The 21,347-nt window shown below is 45.3% G+C and overlaps 1 protein-coding gene across 1 annotated transcript in view; it reads right to left on the reverse strand.

Moving 5' to 3' along the window:
* Nucleotides 1-21,347, reverse strand: part of LOC142259109 (uncharacterized) — a 173,974-nt gene that overhangs the window by 58,057 nt on the left and 94,570 nt on the right. The window contains exons 5-8 of the mRNA XM_075331621.1: nucleotides 2,145-2,285; nucleotides 1,836-2,015; nucleotides 1,631-1,754; nucleotides 1,434-1,547 (exon numbers count right to left, since the gene is read on the reverse strand). Coding sequence (XP_075187736.1) covers nucleotides 1,434-1,547; nucleotides 1,631-1,754; nucleotides 1,836-2,015; nucleotides 2,145-2,285 — 559 coding nt within the window. The remainder of the gene's footprint in view (nucleotides 1-1,433; nucleotides 1,548-1,630; nucleotides 1,755-1,835; nucleotides 2,016-2,144; nucleotides 2,286-21,347) is intronic.

Consider the following 21,347-nt stretch of genomic DNA (forward strand, 5'->3'; position numbering starts at 1 on the left):
TTGTATTTTTGGTTGAGGAAAGTGTGTGAAAATGGGTGTGGCTAACAAAATGGGTGTGGTTACAAAATGGGTGTGGTTTTCAAATGGGCGGGGTTTACAGAGAACCTGTTAAACATTTGAATCCCACCCCTGCGTGGAAGTGATTTACTCCAAAAATGATGCTTGAAAGACTAGCACTAAAACCACCAAACTATAACGAAAGAACAGTGGTTATTAGAAATAAACAGCGTGTGAATACATGGAATGGAAAAATAACCTTGAAAAATATAAGTAAATATAATGTAAAAGTGAGACCCCGAGGGGTTAGAAGAAATGCATAGATGAATGAAAAAATGTTTTAAAATACGTGAAATAATCCCTGTATTAACGTATAAAGTATGTATTGAACAAGGAAAAAAATACAAAAATGAACCCTAAAAAGGCAGAAAAGACAGCTAAAAAAACTCTACAGTGAAGTTTTATATGAAAAAACTCTTTTCCTATTGAATGCAAAAATGCTTTGATAGAAATATATGAGAAAAAAAATCTCGTGTGCTGGTAAAGGTAAAAAAAAGTTCACCGGCGTGAGAACAAATGTACTGCGCATGCGTGAGGACTTAAACATAGAAAGAAGCTCACTAGAGAGAGGTGAACTGAGTTCATAGTGTGGGAAAAAAAGGGAGCCAAAGTGCTTGTAGAAATAAAGAAAGTTCATTGTTGTGAAAATGAAATGAAATTAAATTTTTTCAGGTGTATATATGTATCCCTTGCATGTAACATGTGCTCTGCCGTTCCTTTTATGTTTGTCCTGATGAAGAAGACGGAGATGTCTTTGAAACGCATTGACCTGTGAAAATAAAGAAAAAGGAATTCATCATATGTCCTGGATTTGTGGTTTTTAGCGCAGCATTTAACCCGTTTTCTCTAAACCATTTTTTATGAAGTCCTATAATTGGCAAAATAAACACTAGGGCCGCTAGGAGAAAGGGGGCCTTGTGCAATTGCCCAGTTTGCTCTTAAGAGACGTCTGGTTACATCATGTCACATGACTTTGAAGTCATCAAAGGTCTTTAAACAATCAACCTCAGAATACAACTGATGGGGACCATAAGAGAATGAGGTTCCTTAGAAATTGTGCAGTTTGACAACTCCCAACGCTGGTCCTGACTGTAACTAGGGCTTATTTATGGAGTATGGCTTATATTCACCAAAAATTTATAAATATAATCGTGGTAGGTCTTATTTTTGGACTACATTTAATTTTAGGGGAAACAGGGTATTTCATGAACCCTCTGCAGGTCTGAGTTGCCTTCATAAGAACATAGAGAAGGGAATAGAAACAAACAGCAGAAGAAGCAGAAGCAAAGAAAATACAGCTGAAAAACCCAGAGCAGAAAACCTAAAAATGTAAACACAAAATTAGTGCAGAAAGTACATGAGTAGATATCTCTTACTGGATAGATCTGGAGGAAACACATCCTGAGGAACATCGGGAGCTTCTTGTTTACAGTCCTGTGGGAGAAGAGGACGGGGACATCTCTCTGGTGTTGTCCTCTTACTGGATAGAACTGGAGGAGACACATACAGGGACTGAATTCATTCCTTACATACAGATAATTATAGGCCGTGTGTATTTAGTCCTGTCTATTACCTGGTGATGTGAGGGGCTGGGGATCCTCCATCATGATGTCCTTGTACAGATCTTTGTGTCCTTCTAAATACTCCCAATCCTCCATGGAGAAATAGACGGTGACGTCCTGACACCTTATAGGAACCTGACACATACAATGATACCGTCACCCCCGATCCCTTCATAGCGTTACTGTATAATGTCCCAGCATTCCCAGCAGTGTCACCTCTCCAGTCAGCAGCTCAATCATCTTGTAGGTGAGTTTTAGGATCTTCTGGTCATTGATGTCCTCATGTATCGGGGGGTGAGGTGGAGGCCCCGTGATTGGGCTCAGGGGTCTTCCCCATCCCTCAGACACAGGGGCCTGACAGCGCTCACTAGAGGTCTTCTTCACTACTGTGTAATCCTGGTTATGGAGAGACACAGTAATAAATCTCACTCCAGACATTTCCAGAGTCCTCACCTCTCCAGTTCTGTCCATCTGTTATTCCCATAGATAAGAATGATGTAATGTGACGTCATCAGAATCTCTCACCTCTCCAATAAGCCGGAAGAGGATCTCTAGGGTGAGGTGTAATATCCTCTCCGCCATCTTGTCCCTGTCCATATCCATCGTGGACAGGAAATTTTCTGAAAACAGAATAAAACCACTGAAAGGATCCGATATTATAAGGACCTGAATGGGAAGGAGATGAGCCGATATGTAAAATTAATGGAGATAATAATGGAGGGAAGATAACATTTGGGTAGGAAAAAAAAATTAACATGAAATGAAGTAGCAAAACCGACCCATATAAGTATTGTACCTAGAATGGTATCAATGAAAATGTCGGCTCATCAAGCAAAAAACAAGTCCTTACTCAACTTCGATTTCGGAAAATGGAGACAAACTGATTTTTTAAATGTTTTGTTTTTTTTTTTACAAAAGTCTGATTTTTATTCACTACCAGAGATGAGCGAGCCTGAAGTTCGGTTTTCGGTACAAACTCAGACTTGTCCAATATAGTAAAGTTCAGGTTTGGAGTTCGGGGCTTCACGTATGGAAACCACTCTCATGTTATCAGATGTATTGTGCACCAAGAAATAAAACTGAAAAAACCCGCCCTCTCCTGTTAGTGATCTGTTTATGGCTGCATGTGGGCGGAGACCCGAACTGCCAATCAGTGACTTCAAATAAACCTCAGGTCAAGTCCAAGTCCAGAACTGATCTTTACAAATGTTCAGCTGGACCAGGAGAAGCCGAACGTCCACGGGTCCGCTCATCTCTAGTCACCACTTAGATAATAAAAAATGTCTGATATTGCCGTAATCACACTGACCTGGAGAATCACGCTGACCGCTCACCTCCATCACATGATCAATGGTGTAAAAACAATAAAAAAGATGGATTTTTTTTTTTTCACCATTTTACCGCATTTTGAATTTTTATTTAATTTCCAGTAGATTTTATGGTAAAATTAAAAACTAAAGGATGCTTTACACGCTGCGACATCGCTAGCGATCTCGTTAGTGATGTGACACTGCGATCTGGCGCGTGTCACATCGCTAACAAGATCGCTAGCGATGTCGCAGCGTGTAAAGCACCCTTAAGTCATATGAAGAAGAAAAAAACAACCAAAAAAAATCCTTCATAACAGTTTACAATGCGCCCATTGTATCGTTGATAGGGATGAGCGAATGTATTCGCCACTATTCGGTATCCGACAAGTAACAGGCTATTCGCGACATTTGGTATCCGACGAATAAAACAACATCCACTTCGATATTTTCATTTCTGACTTCCTGGCGCCTGTTTTCCAGTCAATGAACACATCTGATGTTGTTTACCCTCACAGTAATGCCGCAGCCATCTTTGTTGTAGCGTCTTGGGGGCTATATACGCCAGCGGCCATTTTGTGATCACGCAGTCATAGGGAAATGGCGGTGTAGATAGACTGTATTGTGTGCGGGAGAGCGTTCTTAGATCCAACTAATAAATAGTCCTTGTAAGGGCTGAAGATGGTGTCCAGTAGCTGCTAGCAGCTCCATAAATCGCCAAATCGCACATCTGTGAATGCAGAACCAGCTATAGGGCTCTCTTTGTCTGTCCGTCGGTCTCTCTCTGTCTGTCTGTCTCTCCCTCTCCACCCCTTTCTCATACTCACCGATCACTGACCGATCACCAGCACGTCTCTGCACGGCTGTCACACTGCTCTGGCGGCTTCAAGCTTTTGAAAATGCCGCTCATTATTCCATCTTGTATTCACTGATTCCCCCGCCCACCAGCACCTATGATTGGTTGCATTCAGACGAGCCCCCACTTTGAGTGACAACTGTCTCACTGCAACCAATCACAGCCGCCGGTGGGCGGGTCTATGTAGTGAAGTAAAATAAATAAATAATTTAAAAAAACGGCGTGAAGCCCCCCAATTTTGATACCAGCCAAGGTAAAGCCACACGGCTGAAGGCTGGTATTCTCAGGATGGAGAGCCCCACGTTATGGGGAGCCCACCAGCCTAAAAATATCAGCCAGCAGCCGGCCGGAATTGCCGCATCCATTAGATGCGACAGTCCTGGGACTCTACCCGGCTCATCCCGAATTGCCCTGGTGCGGTGGCAATTGGGGTAATAAGGAGTTAACGGCAGCCCATAGCTGCCACAAAGTCATAGGTTAATCATGGCAGGCATCTGAGACACCCCCATAATTAACCTACAAGTTAATGGAAATAAACACATACACCCAAAAAATCCTTTATTTGCAATAAAAGCCGAAAAAACCTCACCCTCTATCACCACTTTATTAAAATGCCCAAATACCCCTCCAGGTCCGACGTAATCCATACGAGGTCCCACGATGCATCCAGCTCTGCTACATGAAGGTGACAGGAGTAGCCGTAGAACACCGACGCTCACCGTGAGCTCCACAGAGCAACTAAAGTGAGCCGTGATGCCATCAGCGATGACGTCACTCAGGTTACCCGCGGCCACCGCTCTCAGGAAGAGGACTCGAGCTGGCCACGGGTAACCTGAGTGACGGCACCGTTGATCGCGCGGCTCACTTCAGTCACTCAGATGACTTGAGGGCACCAGTGAGTCTTTCACGATAGAGTGAGAGAATGATTTCAGATTATTTCCAACCTTCTACAGGCTGTGCCCATACTGTTTCTGCCTTTTCCCATCCATTTCAGCCTTTTCCTCAGTCACCACAGGTCACTGTTAGGTCCAACGTGAAATTATTCGGGTTTAACATAGACTTACATTGGGAGTCGAATATTCGTGAATACTCAAATAGTGGCGACCTATTCGTATTTTGGTATTCAATCATCCCTAATCGTTGGGCTTTACTCTCCTCCTCTTCCTCCACGTCACTCTGTAGCACTAAATTCAAATTTTCAGAGGGCCTGCAGATGTCAAGAAACCTGAGTTTGGTGAGGGCCCTGAGTGGCCCAATAGCGTACATTTTGGAGGGACTACTCTTACTTATACATTTGGGCGGTGCCTCCCTCAATGAGACTCAGATAGTGGAATATATATTCCATAGCAGTTTACAATGCGCCCATTGTAGCATTGGGCTTTACCCTCCTCCTCCTCAAATTTCCCAGTCTGGAATGTAAACGTGTGTGTAAACCAGAAGAGCGAGAGCAGATTCTATCTTGGATGGCAGACAATAAGGCCTCTTCACATTTGTCAAGCAGCAACAAATTTTCCACGACCACAGTGTCTACTGTGAATACACAGAAGGCTGGTCCATCCAATCCTCAACCTGGTCCTCCTTCCTCTCCCCATCATCAGTCACAGGAGACATATGACCCCAAGCTTGGCCACTCTGAGGATCTGTTTTGTAGGTATCCTTTGGTTGGCTCTGGCCTCTCACCGTGCAGAATTGAAGAGGGATGAGAGGAGGAGGTATGAGTTGAGTATTTGAGAACCTACGGCCAGAAGAAAGACACTTTGAGGAACCCGATTTACTGTCTCAGAGGTGGAGACTGATGATGATGAGACACAGTTGCCATCAGAGCAGCCTACAATCTCAACTGGGAAGGAGGATGATTTGGAAGACGAGGTGGTCCATGATGAGTTCACTGATTTGACCTGTACCGTTGACATGCAAAGCCAGCACAGCAACACAGGGGAAGATGGATATGTAGCACCAACACAGGCACCAAGGGGTAGTGGTTTGCCCAGAGTGAGAACTAGGTCAACTGTTCCGAAGAGCACCCGCACTGTCGTCCAAGTCAGGGAAAGGGGGGCGTTCAGCCGCTGCCTGGACGTTTTTTCTGAAAGTCCTTCAGAGAAAAAAAATTGTAATCTGTAGCATCTGCCATACCAAGTTGAGCAGAGCGCAGGTCAAACACAACCTGAGCACCACCAGTATGTGGAACCACATGGCACCCAAGTACCCCAGAAAATACAATATTTATAGCAAAAAAAAACCCTGCTCATGAGAGCTTGCATCTACAATGAGGTGGTTGGGGATGGGGGGGGGGGACGACAAAGAACAGGTGCTCATTTCCAATGACAATCCAGCTATCTCAAAGATATGGGGGATAAATAAAGGCTGCCTGAACCAGTCAGCCAATCTTTGAGATGCTTTTGGGGGTGGTGGAGTTTGATGGCGAGTTATGTTGTGAGAAGTTGTGAATGGACTGAATTTAATTTGATTAGGGAGTGTGATAGGCCACCTTAAGAGCTGTGTTTTAAGGGAACGTCTGAAGCTGAGTAAGTGGTGGTTCATCCTGCTTTCTTGGGTCAGAGCATTCCAGAGGATTGGTGCAGCTCGGGAGAAGTCTTGGATCCGGGAGTGGGAGGTTTGGCTCAGGGTGGATGTTAGTCGAACGTCGTTTGCAGAGTGTAGAGAATGGATAGGGTGATAGACAGAGATGAGGGTGAAGATGTAGGGGGGGTGCCGCACTGTGGAGAACTTTGTGGGTGAGAACAAACAATTTGAATTGAATCCTGTGATATATAGGCAGCCAGTGCAATGACTGGTACAGAGCAGAAGCATCTGTGTAACGGATAGCCAGATAGGTGACCCTGGCTGCCGCATGAAGGATGGACTGTAGAGGAGAGAGTCTAGTTAGGGGGAGACCAATTAATAGAGAATTGCAGTAGTCAAGGCAGGAGTGGATCAGGGCCACAGTGAGGGTTTTTGTAGTTTCCATGGTAAAAAAGGGGCTGATTTTGGAGATGTTTTTGAGGTGCAAGCGAGAGGAGCGGGCAAGAGATTGTATATAGGAGGTGAAGGAGAGATTGGTGTCGAGCATAACCCCCAGACCGCGAACCTGCTGCCTAGGAGTTATCGTGGTATCACACATAGAGAGGGAGATGTCAGGTTTAGGGAGGTTGGAAGATGGAGGGAATAGAAGTAGTTCAGTTTTGTAAAGGTTAAGTTTCAAATATAGAGCAGACAAGATGTTGGAAACTGCAGACAGACAGTAAATGGGCTGAACACCAGGGTACCAAATTTGTGTCTGCGGGTCAAACCACTGCCATGTCACTTGTGCTACGTCCTTCACAATCTGCTGTCCAGGAAACAGGCTCTCATGCATCCTGCTCACAAGCTGTGATTGCACAGACCCAGCAAACATCAACCACATCCACTTCCTTTTCCCAACGAAGTGTCCAGTTGTCCGTGCCTAAGAACTTGAAAAGGAAGCGTAAATACACAGCTACGCACCCACAGGCACAAAACCTAAACTCGCACATTGCCAAATTGCTAGCCATGGAGATGTTGCCGTTTAGGTTTGTGGGAACACAGTGTTTCCATGATCTCTAGGCTGTGGCTGCCCCATGATACAGTGTTCCCAGCCACCACTATTTTGCCTGGTGTGCCGTCCCCGCGTTACACAAGCATGTGTTAAACAATCTCAACTGTGCTCTAACCAACACCATAACTAAGAAGGTCCACCTAACAACAGGCACGTGGACAAGTTGTTGTGGACAGGGACGATACATATGTCACGGCACAGTGGGTGCACCTGGTGGAGGCTGAGACAAAGTCGCAAATTGTTAACATCACGCATCCTACCCATGCCAAGAATAGCGTGCTCAACTTCTATCTGGGTTTCCGCCTCATCATATGCCACTTTCTGTCTCCCCCCCCTCCTCCTGATCCTCTACTGAATTACCCTCCCCATCACTGCCAAGCAGGGAGCTGTGCAGCAACGCATCGGCAAAGTGGCAACACACTCTACTGAAGCTGATCTGTTTAGGTCAGAAACCACACACTGCAGCAGAGCTATAGCAAGGTGTAAAAGAACAAAATGATCAGTAGCTCTCCCTGCTGCACCTCCAACCTGGTCTGGTCATCTGTGATATTGGACGTAATCTGGTGGCGGCTTTAAAGGTCGTCAAGCTGGTAGACGTGCCATGCATGACTTACGTGCTGAACCTAGTTGTTTAGAATTTTTTCAAAACATACCCTGACTTGCTGTACTTATTTGAGAAGGTAAAATACAAAAAACAAAAAGTTAGCCGGAGTATGAGTTATGAGTATGAGAATTACATGCAACTTATAAGCTCATATTCACTTGAGAAGGTGTGCTGTATTAGTGCCCATTTCCGCCATTCCTCTACCACTGCTGCTGGTTTTACAGTGCTGCAAAAGCGCTTGAATTTGCCATGTCACCAACTCATGTGCGACCTGCCCACATGGTGGAACTCTACAGATTATATGTTGGCGATGATTAGTGAGCAGCAGAGGGCATTAGCTTAATACCAGCTTCAACATGCCCATCAGACTGACAGTCAGCCACAACACATAACTGTTGAGTGTGTGTGGATCGCTGACATTTGTGAGGTTCTTGAGAACTTTGAGTAAAGCACCAAGTTCATGAGCGGTGATCAGGCTATTATCAGCTTAACCATCCCGCTGCTGTGTCTGTTGAAATAATCACTGCATAATCTCAGATAGGAAGCTTTGAGTGCCCAGCATGTGGCTATGGAGCCAGATTTCCCAATGGGTGATACTAGCCAGCCCTGCCAATATTCTGAGGCAACTTTGGGTGATGATGAGGAGGGAGGGGACTTGTTTTTTTGTTCTACAGAGGTGACTCCCAATGCTACTCAGGGAACTCTCAACCCCAGCTTCATGTCTGTCTAGCATGGATGGGCTGGAGAGGAGGAGGTGAGTCAACGTGAAGAGAGGATGGGTATTGTTCCTCCTGGTTGGGACACAGAACCTTTGCCTGTTTGCAGCTTGGCCCACATGGCACAGTTTATGTGTAAGCGTTTGTCGCAAGACCCACGCATGATACACATTTAATCCTACAACCTATACTGGTTGGCCACCATTCTGGACCCAAGGTACAAGGAGAAATTTCCTTCTTTCCTTTTGGAGTAACCAAAGGGTTGCACAATGGAAGCCTTCAAGAGGGTCATTGTAGGTCAGTTGCTGAAAACATCAGCCTCAGACAACGCTGGCAGCAGAGTTACCGGCTTTTTCAAACACCAAAGATTAATGGGGAGAGACACCAACACCAGGTCCAACAGAAGTGGGGGAAAAATGTGCACAAACTTAGCCATTTTAAATAAACCAGGACATCAGCAAGGGTTATCTGTGCCTGTAACAATGCCAAGGAGGAGAAGCACAACATGGTCAAGGGGTACTTAAGTGACCATACCTGCATCCTTTCTGATGCTTCCGTTCCCTTTAATTATTGGGTGTCCAAGCTGAACACTTGGCCTGGCCTCTCCTTATACGCCTTGGAGGTGCTGGCCTGCCTGACTGCTAGTGTGACGTCAGAGCGTGTTTTCAGTTCTGCTGGGGCAATCATCACTGATAGGCGCTCACGCCTCTCCACAGAAAATGCAGACAGACTTACTATGATTAATTCAACAAGGACTGGATTTCTCCACAGTTTGTAAACTCTCCAGATAAGAGCAACCCAAACTAAATTCCCCAAAATATTGATTTTGACTACTGCTGTTAAGGTCCACCACTTCTCATATAAAGCCATTTCCTTCCTGCATCAACCATGACTCAGCCCATAGGGCTAATTTTTGTAAACACTATGTACATTGTGCAGTGGTGGACAAACCAGGACAGAACTCCTACTCCAGCTTAACAACTGTTTGTCATTGGAGACCCTTGTGATGGTGATTCCCTGCGTCAACCATGACTCAGGCCATAGGGCTAATTTTTTTAAACAATGCATATTGTGCAATGGACAAACCAGAACAGTAGTCCTACCAAACTAATATTTGTCATTGGAGACCCTTGTCATGGCTTGTCCCTCATTGTAACTGAGACAGGGGAAACATATTTAATAGCAATTTACAATTACTATTGATGAACAACTGATGGCCCTTTGAAAACTTGAATTGAGGGCTGCAAAATGACATGGGAGGAGGAGGGTAAAGCCCAGCACTACAATGGGCGGATTGTAAACTGCTATGGAAAATGTATTCCACTAACTGAATATCAATGAGGAAGGGACCACCCAAATTTGTAAGTAAGAGCAGCCCCTCCCAAAGATATGTTACAGGGCACTTCTGGCCCAGCTGGAAACACGCTGACATCACACTAGCAGCTGGGCAGGCCAGCACCTCCAATGCATATAAGGAGACGTGCATTTAGTGTATCAGGCAGCACAAAATGCTAGTACTGCTTTGTATTTGACAAGCCCCTAGCAACGTATTAATGTGGCTGATGTGGACGCCACAAGCCAGGCTGTGAACCCCTAAATATTGTAGAAATAGGTCTTGATTCCCTACCTAATCCACAATCTCTCTCTCCCTGTTGTGATCTCATTCAGTGCTTTAAGCTCTTAAAAAAGCTATTGTATTATGGACGGTACTATGGAGTGACACACGCCTTTAAACTCTGTCCCTGAGCGAAAATCTGTCCCACCATTCGCTACACGGACACTTGTATAGACAAGACAGGTAGCCCTGAAAAGGGCTTTGTGTGTTATTAATAGGCCTACACTCTCCCTAGTCACTGCTTACTCTATCCCTATACTCATACAACGCTGGCTCTGGATGCAATGTGCGCAAAATGGCGACAGAAGGGCTTTCATAGACCCTATGACGCTGCGCAGCCAGCCAATCACAGTTATGCCACAACCAAGATGGCTGCGGCATTACTGTGATTGGTTAAGAAGCCCAGCATTTTTAGTAACTGCAAATCAGGTGCCAAACTGGCTGGGCGGGACATACGAAGATAGCGAGGCGAATACATAAAAATGCACATGACAAGTATCCCGAATACCGTACTATTCATGCGAGTAGCGAATAGTAACAATTACACTCGCACATCGCTAGACGTAAGATGAAAAAAACCCAAACTCTTAAATACTGAACTGACACCCCTCTTTACGAATGTGTGAAATATAGGAAAATACCACTGTCAATCCAAATCTCTGTTATTAGGTAAAAAACAGCCATATGTACAAAATAACAATTGTTACAAAATAGCTAAGAAATATTTACAGGTTGTCATAAACATATACAGGTGCATCTCAATAAATTAGAATATCATTAAAAAGTTAAGTTCAGTAATTCATTACAAAAAGGGAAACGCATATATTATATAGAGTCATTACACACAGAGGGATCTATTCCTATATATTATACAGTCATTACACATAGAGGGATCTATTCCTATATATTATATAGAGTCATTACACACAGAGGGATCTATTCCTACATATTATACAGAGTCATTACACATAGAGGGATCTATTCCTATATATTATATAGAGTCATTACACACAGAGGGATCTATTCCTATATATTATATAGAGTCATTACACACATTGTGATCTATTTCACATGTTTATTTCTGTTAATGTTGATGATTATGGCTTACAGCCAATGAAAACCCAAAAGTCATTATCTCACAAAATTAGAATAATTGCCACAAAACACCTACAAAGGCTTCCTAAGAGTTTAAAATGATCCCTTAGTCTGATTCAGTAGGCTACACAATCATGGGGAAGACTGCTGACTTGACAGATGTCCAGAAGGCAGTCATAGATATACTCCACAAGGAGGGTAAGCCACAAAAGATCATTGCTAAAGACACTGGCTGTTCACAGAGAGCTGTATACAAGCATATTAATGGAAAGTTGGGTGGAAGGAAAAAGTGTGGTAGAAAAAAGGTGCACAAGCAACCGGGATAACCGCAGCCTTGATAGGATTGTTAAGAAAAGCCCATTCAAAAATTTGGGGGAGATTCACAAGGAGTAGACGCTGCTGGAGTCAGTGCTTCAAGAGCCACCACACACAGACATATCCAGGACATGGGCTACAAGTGTCGCATTCTTTGTGTCAAGCCACTCATGACCAATAGACAACACCACTTGTATTATAACAACGTTCAGCTTCCAGTCATAGGGGTGGCACCGATGAGGTTTTTAGTCACCGCGCTCTCGGCACTGACTTCTAATGCTCAGCTGCAGTCAGTCAGTGGCGGGATATATATGTGGTAAAAACAGACATTTATTTCCTTTTTCCCACCGGTATCGCTCTACATCAGCAATAAAAACACAATGCTAAAGTTGGTTCCTTTTTTGGATTATTTTTCTGGGTTTTTTTACAGATTAACAACAAACACAAAAAAAATCCACAATAATAAAGTACAATAGAGTGCGGAGCCCGGATGTGAAGACACTTAAAAGCAGCAAAAAAACCCCCAAAAAACAAAGTATAAAACCGGCACAAAATGAGCATCAAAATGGCATCAAAAGGCATTTATGAAAGGGTTAAATGACTTTGGCGACTGATCTCACACCACCATTACATAGTGATGTCTCGCATCTAACTCAGGTCACTCCAGCCGGGCCAAATGGGTCCTGGGCATCAACACTGGCAGCAAGGTGAGCAAATATTTAAATCTGGGAAATTTGGCTAAGTAACTGGTGTTTTTAAAGGGTTAAATGACTTTGGGCCACTGATTTCAGACCAATATTACACACATAGTGATGTCTCGCATCAAACTCAGGTCACTCCAGCCCGGCCAAAACGGGTCCTGGGCATCAGAACTGGCACCAAAGTGAGCAAATAGCCAATTCACCCAGATATGAATAAGTAACTGGTGTTCTGTAAGTTCTCTTCCGGCTGATGTAAATGGGTTTCTGGCATTAATTTGTAATCATAAAGGGAAAGCCGCTATTGTTCTCTGATTTCAGTCTATTCTCAAATTATTATGGTTTTATCTATATAGATCAGTGACCCAAGGCCATTTAACCCTTTCCATAACGCTCTTCGCTGCCACTTTCATGCCCATTTTTGTGCCAGTTTTATCATTTTTGTTGGTGCTTTTCAGTGTATTCACATCCGGGCTCCACACTGCAGGGGATTATATTGTTGTCATTTTTTATTTTTGTTGCTAAAAATCGTTAAAAACAAATAACAAAAAAATTGCTGAAGAAACCAACTTCAGCCGCGTCATAAAAGCAAAAACAATAAAGACGACGACAATAACATGAAAATGAAGCCGAGAAAATCACGAGAAAAGACACAAAAATTACTTCAATATCCGAACAAGGAAAAATATTTTCACAGATCTTTAACGCTTTTATGACAGCCTTACGGATTAAAACGGTGGCAGAAAAGGGTACTTATTCTGATCCGCTATTTTAAAAAAAAAAATAAGCGTATAGCGTTGGAAAATCTCTGGTTTCAGCTGCCAGGGGTAGCCGAGACCCTGGAGATCACGATTGAGGCCCTTAAAAAAATGGTTTCTCTCCCACTTGGCATGATCAAACATGTCAGATGGGAGATAAATATCGTCCCTCGGTCCCCCGATGTCGACAAAGTGCGCATCCTAGTCCCACGCCCCCACCCAATCATCTAAAATGGCCGGCGCACACGCTGCGCTCATCCTCATCCTCTGAGTTCTGTCGTATCTGACATGTTAGATGCGACATCAAAGTTCTCCCCAGGTCCTGCCACATCATCCCCTATCAATCCCTGGTCTCCCGTTACCTCCTGCAGCGACGATCCCCCACGATCCCTCCTCCTCCTTTTCAAAAGATGTTGGCTGCATGCGCAGAGCGGCTCTCAGCCGCCTCCCTGCTAGCAGTGACACTGAGCTTACTACAGCTCACACTGCCATGCTGTGGACCCATGTAGTGTAAGTGCAGTATCACTGCATCCACACTCCTCACATGGAGAGTCTGCACTGCCAGAAAAAGGGGGATACGTTCTCTGAGCGTGCCCCCCCATATTCTGGAAGGTCCAGAGTCGTCGTGGGACCTCCAAAATGAATTTTGTTGGACCAGATTTATTTTTTCTTTCCAATAATTTGGTGAAAGAGGGAATGTGTTGGGGACTGTTTTTTCAAATTAATTTTTTTGTCTTTATTTTTTTTTAATTATTACTACAGACTAGGATAGTGATGACAGGTATCTGATAGACACCATGACATCATTAACCCCAACCCCATGTGCCACCGCACCAGGGCAATGGGAAGAGCCGGGACAAAGCGCCAAGACTGGCGTATCTAATGGATGCACCACTTCTGTGGCGGCATCGGCCTGCTATTTTTAGGCTGGGAAGGGCCAAAAATATGGGCCTTCCCACCCTGAGAATACCAGACCACAGCTGTCCGCTTTAATTTGGCTGGTAATCCAATATGGGGGGGGGGGGGGACACCATGGTTAATTTAAAAAAAACTGCGTGGGGAGACCTCCATTTTGGATTACCAGCCAAGATGAAGCTGCCAGCTATGATCTGCAGCCTTCTGCTTTATCCGGTTTTTTTTTGGGGCTAAAACAAGGCTAAACAACCTTTAGTGCCACATAAAAGTCACTAAAAGGTGCCAGCTTAGAATATGCTACAATATGAGACATTATATATGTTTTGACATCTATCCATCAATCCATCCTAGCTTTTTAAGTTATGTGCCCATGATCAGGGTTTGCAGCGTTTTGGATGCAGAGTGTTTTCGTAACAAGTAACAATTTTGTCGTAAAAATGTATTTTTTTTTTTATTTTCACGGATCAATGTTATAAAATTCTGTGAAGCCTCCGGGGGTTCAAAGTGCTCACCAATTATCTAGATAAATTCCTTGAGGGGTCTATTTTCCAAAATGGAGTAACTTGTGGGGGGTTTCTGCTGTTTAGGTATCTTAGGGGCCCTACAAATGCTACATAGTGCCCACAATCCTTTTTAGACAAATTTACTTTCCAATATTCAAATTTTGTTCCTTCTATTCCGAGCCCTTCCATTTGTCCAAACAGACATGTGGGGAATCACTGTGCTCATAAGAAAGTGGGTAATAAACTGTGGGGTCCACTTTTTGGTGTTACCTATTGAAAAAGTGAGAAGTTTGATGCTAAAGCTTTATTTTTGTGAAAAAAAAAATAAAATAAAGAAAATTTTCAATATGACTGCCCAATATCAAATTCTGCGAAATACCTGTGGGTTCAAAATGCTCAATATACCCCTAGATAAAATCCTTACAGGGTCTAGTTTCCAAAATGGGGTAACTTGTGGGGGTTTCTGTTGTTAAGGTACCTGAGAGGCCTGTCAAATGCAACATGGTGCCTGCAATCTATTTAAGCCAAATTTGTGTTCCAAAATTCAAATATTGCTCCTTCCAGGAACACAGCGGTACAATACCATCAATTTCCCCCTCCCCATAGGGCTTTAAAACACCAGGGAGTTAAGGTCCATGCAACACACAGGCTGTATTTTTATTTTTAAATCAAGACATGCATTAGTGGCCAGTGGCAGGCGTAGGCCTCTGTTTCCAACAACACTGGTAGTAACCGCTCTACAACATTTACACCAATACACGTATGCACCATATAAGTATGATGCAATGAATTAGACCTGAATTATTATTATGATGCACTTGGTTATCTATCATCAGTTTTCTACCATCATCTAATCATCATGTCTATCTTCCCACAGCCACCCTACTTTCCCATGATCTGATCTTCCTTCTCTCTGCTTCTTGTATCAATCTTCTGCTTCCAACTGACCCCTCCATCACCCTCTCCCCACTTTCTTTATGATCCCCTTGTTATCTCTGGCTATGGTATCCCCACATCTGGGCTCAGCTTTGATGTGAGTGATCTAGATAAGTGACGACCCATCCCTTCACAGCTGATTGCACTTGTAGGTGTATAAATTGTTCCTATGAAGTCTGCATGAGATTTTAGTCTGCATCAATACAAGTCTGCACCATATAAGTATGATGCAATGAATTGAATATAGAAGAAAAAGATACTGCATAATCCAGGATGTATGTTAATAAATAGGATTTTTATTGAATTGCAAAAAAATGTCATTTTTGTGTACTCACCGTAAAATGTCTTTCTTGGAGCCTTTCATTGGGGGATACAGACAGTGGGTAGTATGGTGTCTCCAGGGGAGGCGTGACACTAGATTGAAAAAGTGTTAGCTCCTCCTCCCACAGCATATACCCTAGCTAGGCAGGAAACTAGCTCAGTTTGGTGAAAAAGCAGTAGGAGAAGAACAACGAAAACACAAGGGTGGGAGCTGTGTCCCCCAATGAAAGGCTCCAAGAAAGACATTTTACGGTGAGTACACAAAAATGTCATTTCCTTTCTCGCCTTTTCATTGGGGGATACAGACAGTGGGACGTCCCAAAGCAGTCCCTGGGTGGGAACTGAACTATTAACAGTGTATAACATCAGACTAAGAGCTGACTAACAACTGCAACTGCAGTGAACACATACCAACACTGTCAAAAAAACCGAGCAGTGGCCACTTATAAATGGGCCACTGTCGCCTGAAGGACTTGTCTTCCAAGAGCAGCATCCGCGGAGGCATGCGTATGCACGCTGTAGAATTTTGTAAACGTGTGCACACTGGACCAGGTAGCGGCCTTGCAAAGTTGGGCCGCCGAAGCCTGATGGCGGATAGCCCAGGAAGCACCCACTGCTCGCGTAGAGTGGGCCCGCACAGATTGAGGGGGAACAGAACCTCGTGCTTTGTATGCCTCACAGATGGCAGTCCTGATCCATCGAGAAATCGTGGATTTAGAAGCCTGGTTGCCCTTTTTGTGTCCTTCTGAGAGGACGAAGAGGGCATCGAACTTGCGCAACGGCGCTGTTTTGGAGATGTAGATCCGCAGAGCCCTAACAAGATCTAGAGTGTGAAGGGCTTTTTCAAAGGAGTGGACCGGGGCCGGACAGAATGACGGCAACACAATGTCTTCGTTCAAGTGGAAAGAAGATACGACCTTCGGAAGAAAGGTGGGGGAAGACCGAAGGACCACCTTATCGTGATGGAATATCAGGTAAGGTGAGCGACAGGAAAGGGCCACCAGTTCAGATACTCGTCTGATAAAGGTAACGGCGACTAAAAAGGCAACCTTCCAAGAGAGACGTTGAAGAGAGATTTCTCTTAAAGGTTCGAAAGGAGGAAGCTGAAGAGCTCCGAGAACCAGATTCAGATCCCAGGGATCTATGGGTTGGCGATAAGGAGGGACCAAATGCGCTACCCCTTGAAGAAATGTACGGACCTGAGGGCGAGAAGCCAGCTGCTTCTGGAAAAAAATTGACAAGGCAGAAACTTGACCTTTAAGAGTACTGAGGGCTAGTCCCGAGTCCAGACCGTCTTGCAGAAATGCAAGCACATCAGGGATTGAAAAACCAAGGGGGCGACCGGTGATGACGGTCACACCAGGAAAGATAGGTCTTCCAGGTCCTGTGATAGATACTGGCAGAGGAAGGCTTCCGAGCATTAAGCATGGTATGAACTACCTTAGAAGAAAGACCTGACTTGGCTAGAATCAAGGATTCAAGCGCCACGCCGTCAAATGCAGCTGTGCTGTGTTCTGGTGGAATATTGGACCTTGCGACAGAAGATCCGGGCGGTTGGGGAGATGCCAGGGAGAGTCGCTGAGAAGTTGGAGAAGCTCAAGGTACCAGGCTCTCCTGGGCCAGTCCGGGGTCACGAGGATCACGGGAATTCCCTCCGCCTTGATTTTCTTGATTACTCTCGGAATGAGAGGAAACGGAGGGAAGATGTAGGGCAGGCGAAACTGCAACTACGGGAAGACTACAGCGTCGGAGCCGAGCGCTAGCGGGTCTCTCGACCGGGATATGAAGGGGTGTACCTTGGCGTTCATCCGAGACGCCATGAGGTCCACATCTGGGAGTCCCCAACGAAGAGTGATCTGATGGAACACTTCGTCGTGGAGGGACCATTCCCCTGCCACTAGACCCTGTCTGCTGAGAAAGTCTGCGGCCCAGTTGTCTACTCCCGGAATATAGACAGCTGAAATAATGGGAATGTGCATCTCTGCCCAAAGAAGAATCCTGGATACTTCTTTCATCGCTGCCCTGCTGCGAATTCCTCCCTGACGGTTGATGTAAGCCACAGCCGTGGCATTGTCTGACTGGATCCGAACAGGGAGACCCAATAGCAAGGGCTGAAAGTTCTGAAGGGCAAAAAAATATGGCTCTGGGGGCGTGGCTTAGCTATGGTGGTGTGAGGACGCATCTCCTTTGAGCTCCTCAGACCCAGATTAAATTAACCTACTGGATCCTTCTCATCAGAGGTTAAATGAACCGGAGGAGGACAGCAGCTATGAAGAGGGATCCCCCAGCATCCCAGAGTGGCAGTGCAGCGGTGGATCGCCTATTCAGAGGCGGGAGGCCTTCCCCAACTTCCAGGCCTGCTACAACAATGGCGCCGGCGGCCGCGCGGTCCTCACCTGAAGCCACACGTGCAGGACCTGACAAGGCAGCGGGGAAGGCAGCGACACCAGCGCCAGATATGGAGCAACAGGGAGCGAGCGCTGCTGCAACGGGACCCGTGACCCAGAACATGCACTCCAGCCCTGACAAGTCAGGAGCAGATACAGCAGAGCGGGCGATGCAGGAAGATGGCGGCGGGGAACCCCGGTCTCCACAGGTGCAGGAAAACATGAAGTGTCTCTCTGGTGCGGTGAGTGGGCGCCCGGATGCAGGGGAAATCCTTCCTGGAGGTCCCAGTAATATGCTCCCCCTAGAAGACCACTTACCCTTGGAGGGAGCACAGAGGACACAGACCCCAGATGCATGTGGGAGACAGGCAGGGGAGCAGGCCCTGCGGGGCATTAACCCCATCATGGCCTCAGCAGAGACAGACCGCATTTTACAGCTATTATCAGCTCTCCCTACCAGGAATGATCTGGACTCTCTAGTAGCAAGGATGGAGGCTGCACATGAAAGGGCATTATCTATAGTTAGAGGAGACATTGATATGATTAACACTCGCACTGCTGTAGTGGAAAAAGATGTGTCTACCCTGTTTGAAAGGGTTACTGCATTAGAGCAAGATCTCTCTAAATCCAAAATGCAAGTGCAAAATATTACCATTCTCTTAGATGATCAGGAGAACAGAGGAAGGCGAAATAATGTCCGCCTGAAAGGCATACCAGAAAATATTCCAACAGCAGCCCTCTCCAAGACAGTGAGTGCAATTTTCAACAAGGTCTCAGGAGGCACAACAGACACTATATATGTAATTGACAGAGTTCACCGGGTGTTTCGCCAGGGACCCATAGATGCTGCCTTTCCACGTGATGTCTTATGCAGATTACACTACTACACTGACAAGGAGGACATTCTGAGAAATGCATGGGCCTATGGGACTGTCTCTTACGAGGGGTCAGAAATAAAGCTCTTTCCGGATGTCTCCTCCTGGACCCTCTACATGAGGCGTCAGCTTATGCCAGTGCTGCAGAAGATCAAAGAGAAGGGAGCTACGTATAGATTGGGCCATCCTTTTCATCTCATTGTCAGATATGGTGGAGATCAATTCTTCCTGAAACGTCCGGAGGAGTTGGAGGGACTTTTCAGTTTTCTGGGCACGGATGCAGTAGAGGTCCCCAATTGGCTACAATTAGACAGACTGCCCGGCCTGCCTCAGAGAAAGAAAGGAGGCAATCGCATGACCCAGAGATCACGGGGGAGCCCACAGGAGCTTGCGCAAGGGTCTTCGGACTGATGGTCACACTCGGAGGAGTGACATTTTTATGTTTATTATGATCTTACTCTCCCTAAAGGAGTGGAGGGAGAGGTGGGAGGGACTTGTATGTCTCCTCGGAACTCGCGGTCGGTAGGGGATATCCTGCGGGTGTTCTAATACGAATCAGATACACCTGCCCTACGGCCGACGGATTTATTGCGTTATTGCAGTATGCGATACATGTTCTATAAGTTTTCATTCCTGATGTTCTATTCCTCTGGTTAACGTACTCTAAGATAAGTGCCCCTCACCCCGATGCCTCACAGTTGAGGGGTGAGGTGTTGGATCTAGTTAACTGTATATTTTTTGCATGTATATCTGGGGGTTTGGGGAGCTCTGACCCCTGGTTTTCTACGTACCCCAAGGGACGCTCTCCCGTTTAGAGAGCGCCAAGTCTCAAACGGGTGTTGAGACTGTAAAAATCTATACAATCTGGTCAATAAACCAGCTACTTGAACTGGTTTATTCTTTTCATACTTTTCTTCTCATCTCTGCTTCTTCTTCGGTCTAATCTTATACCTTTTACTTCACCCTTCTTATTCATCTCGCGTTCTACTTACATTCTTCTCTCTTCTGAGCTCTTCTATTCCCTAACCACCCACCCCCCCCCCCCTCTCTGATCCCACCCCGTGTTTCACTAGTAGGGGGACATTCTATTACTCGCTGTTCGCCATGCATAGGGCGGGAGACACTGAGGTGAAATGCGGGACAATAAATGTGAAAGGACTACATAGTCCTGGTAAGAGATCCATTTTGACAAATATGCTGAAAAGGTCTCATGTTCAAATTGCTTTTTTGCAGGAAACACATCTTTGCAAACACAAGATGTTCAAGTTGTCATCTCGGTGGTTCCCTGAAGTTTACCACAGCTTCTCCCCCGACCCGAAGTCCCGAGGAACAAGTATCCTTATATCTCGCTCCATTCCCTGGGAGTTCTTGGATTCTCGCAGCGATGACTAAGGACGGTTGCTGCTGGTAAAGGGTAGGATCGCCTCGCACATATACACTCTAGCCTCACTATATCTTCCAAATACTGGACAAATTACAGCACTGACTGACTTCCTGGAAACGATAGAGGATTTTATGGAGGGCACTCATTTTAGGGGGAGATTTTAACATCGCACTGAACCCAGTCCAGGACACCTCTTCGGGCACTTCGGCACATCCTCTAGCGGCCCTTCGTAAACTAAGACGCATAATACATGAACACCAATTGGTGGATACATGGAGGCTATTACATCCAGCCGATAAAGACTATTCATTTTATTCGACGGCACACGGAACATATTCTAGAATCGATTACTTTTTTGTAAAGCATGGGGATCTCACAAGGATCTCTCAGTCTCAAATAGAAAACATTACCTTTTCCGATCACGCACTTTGTACGGTAAAGGTGTTGTTACAATCCTCATTGCCACATCAGTGGCAGTGGAGGTTGAATACCTCTCTGCTGGAGGACCCGGAGATCCTACAACTAGTACAAAATACCCTGACAGAATACTTCATGAGGAATACCTCGGGTGACATCTCAGCAACTTCAGTGTGGGAGGCTCACAAATGTGTCATTAGGGGTGTATTGATTCAGCAGGGGGCAAGACGAAAAAGGGAGCGGGAGCTTGAGATATCTACGCTCTTAACGCAGTTGAAAGACCTGGAGACCCGTCACAAACAGATGCCCTCGGTAGAGGTGGGAAGCGCCCTCTTTAGAGCCCGCGACAACTTGCGGAAACTGCTCAATAATAAGGCTAAGGGGATCCTTGTCAGATCTCGTCGGCATTTTTATGAATTTGGGAATAAATGCAGCAAAACACTGGCGAGAGC

This window comes from Anomaloglossus baeobatrachus, assembly GCF_048569485.1.
Source record: "Anomaloglossus baeobatrachus isolate aAnoBae1 chromosome 5 unlocalized genomic scaffold, aAnoBae1.hap1 SUPER_5_unloc_27, whole genome shotgun sequence".
In the NCBI taxonomy this organism is placed as follows: domain Eukaryota; kingdom Metazoa; phylum Chordata; class Amphibia; order Anura; family Aromobatidae; genus Anomaloglossus; species Anomaloglossus baeobatrachus.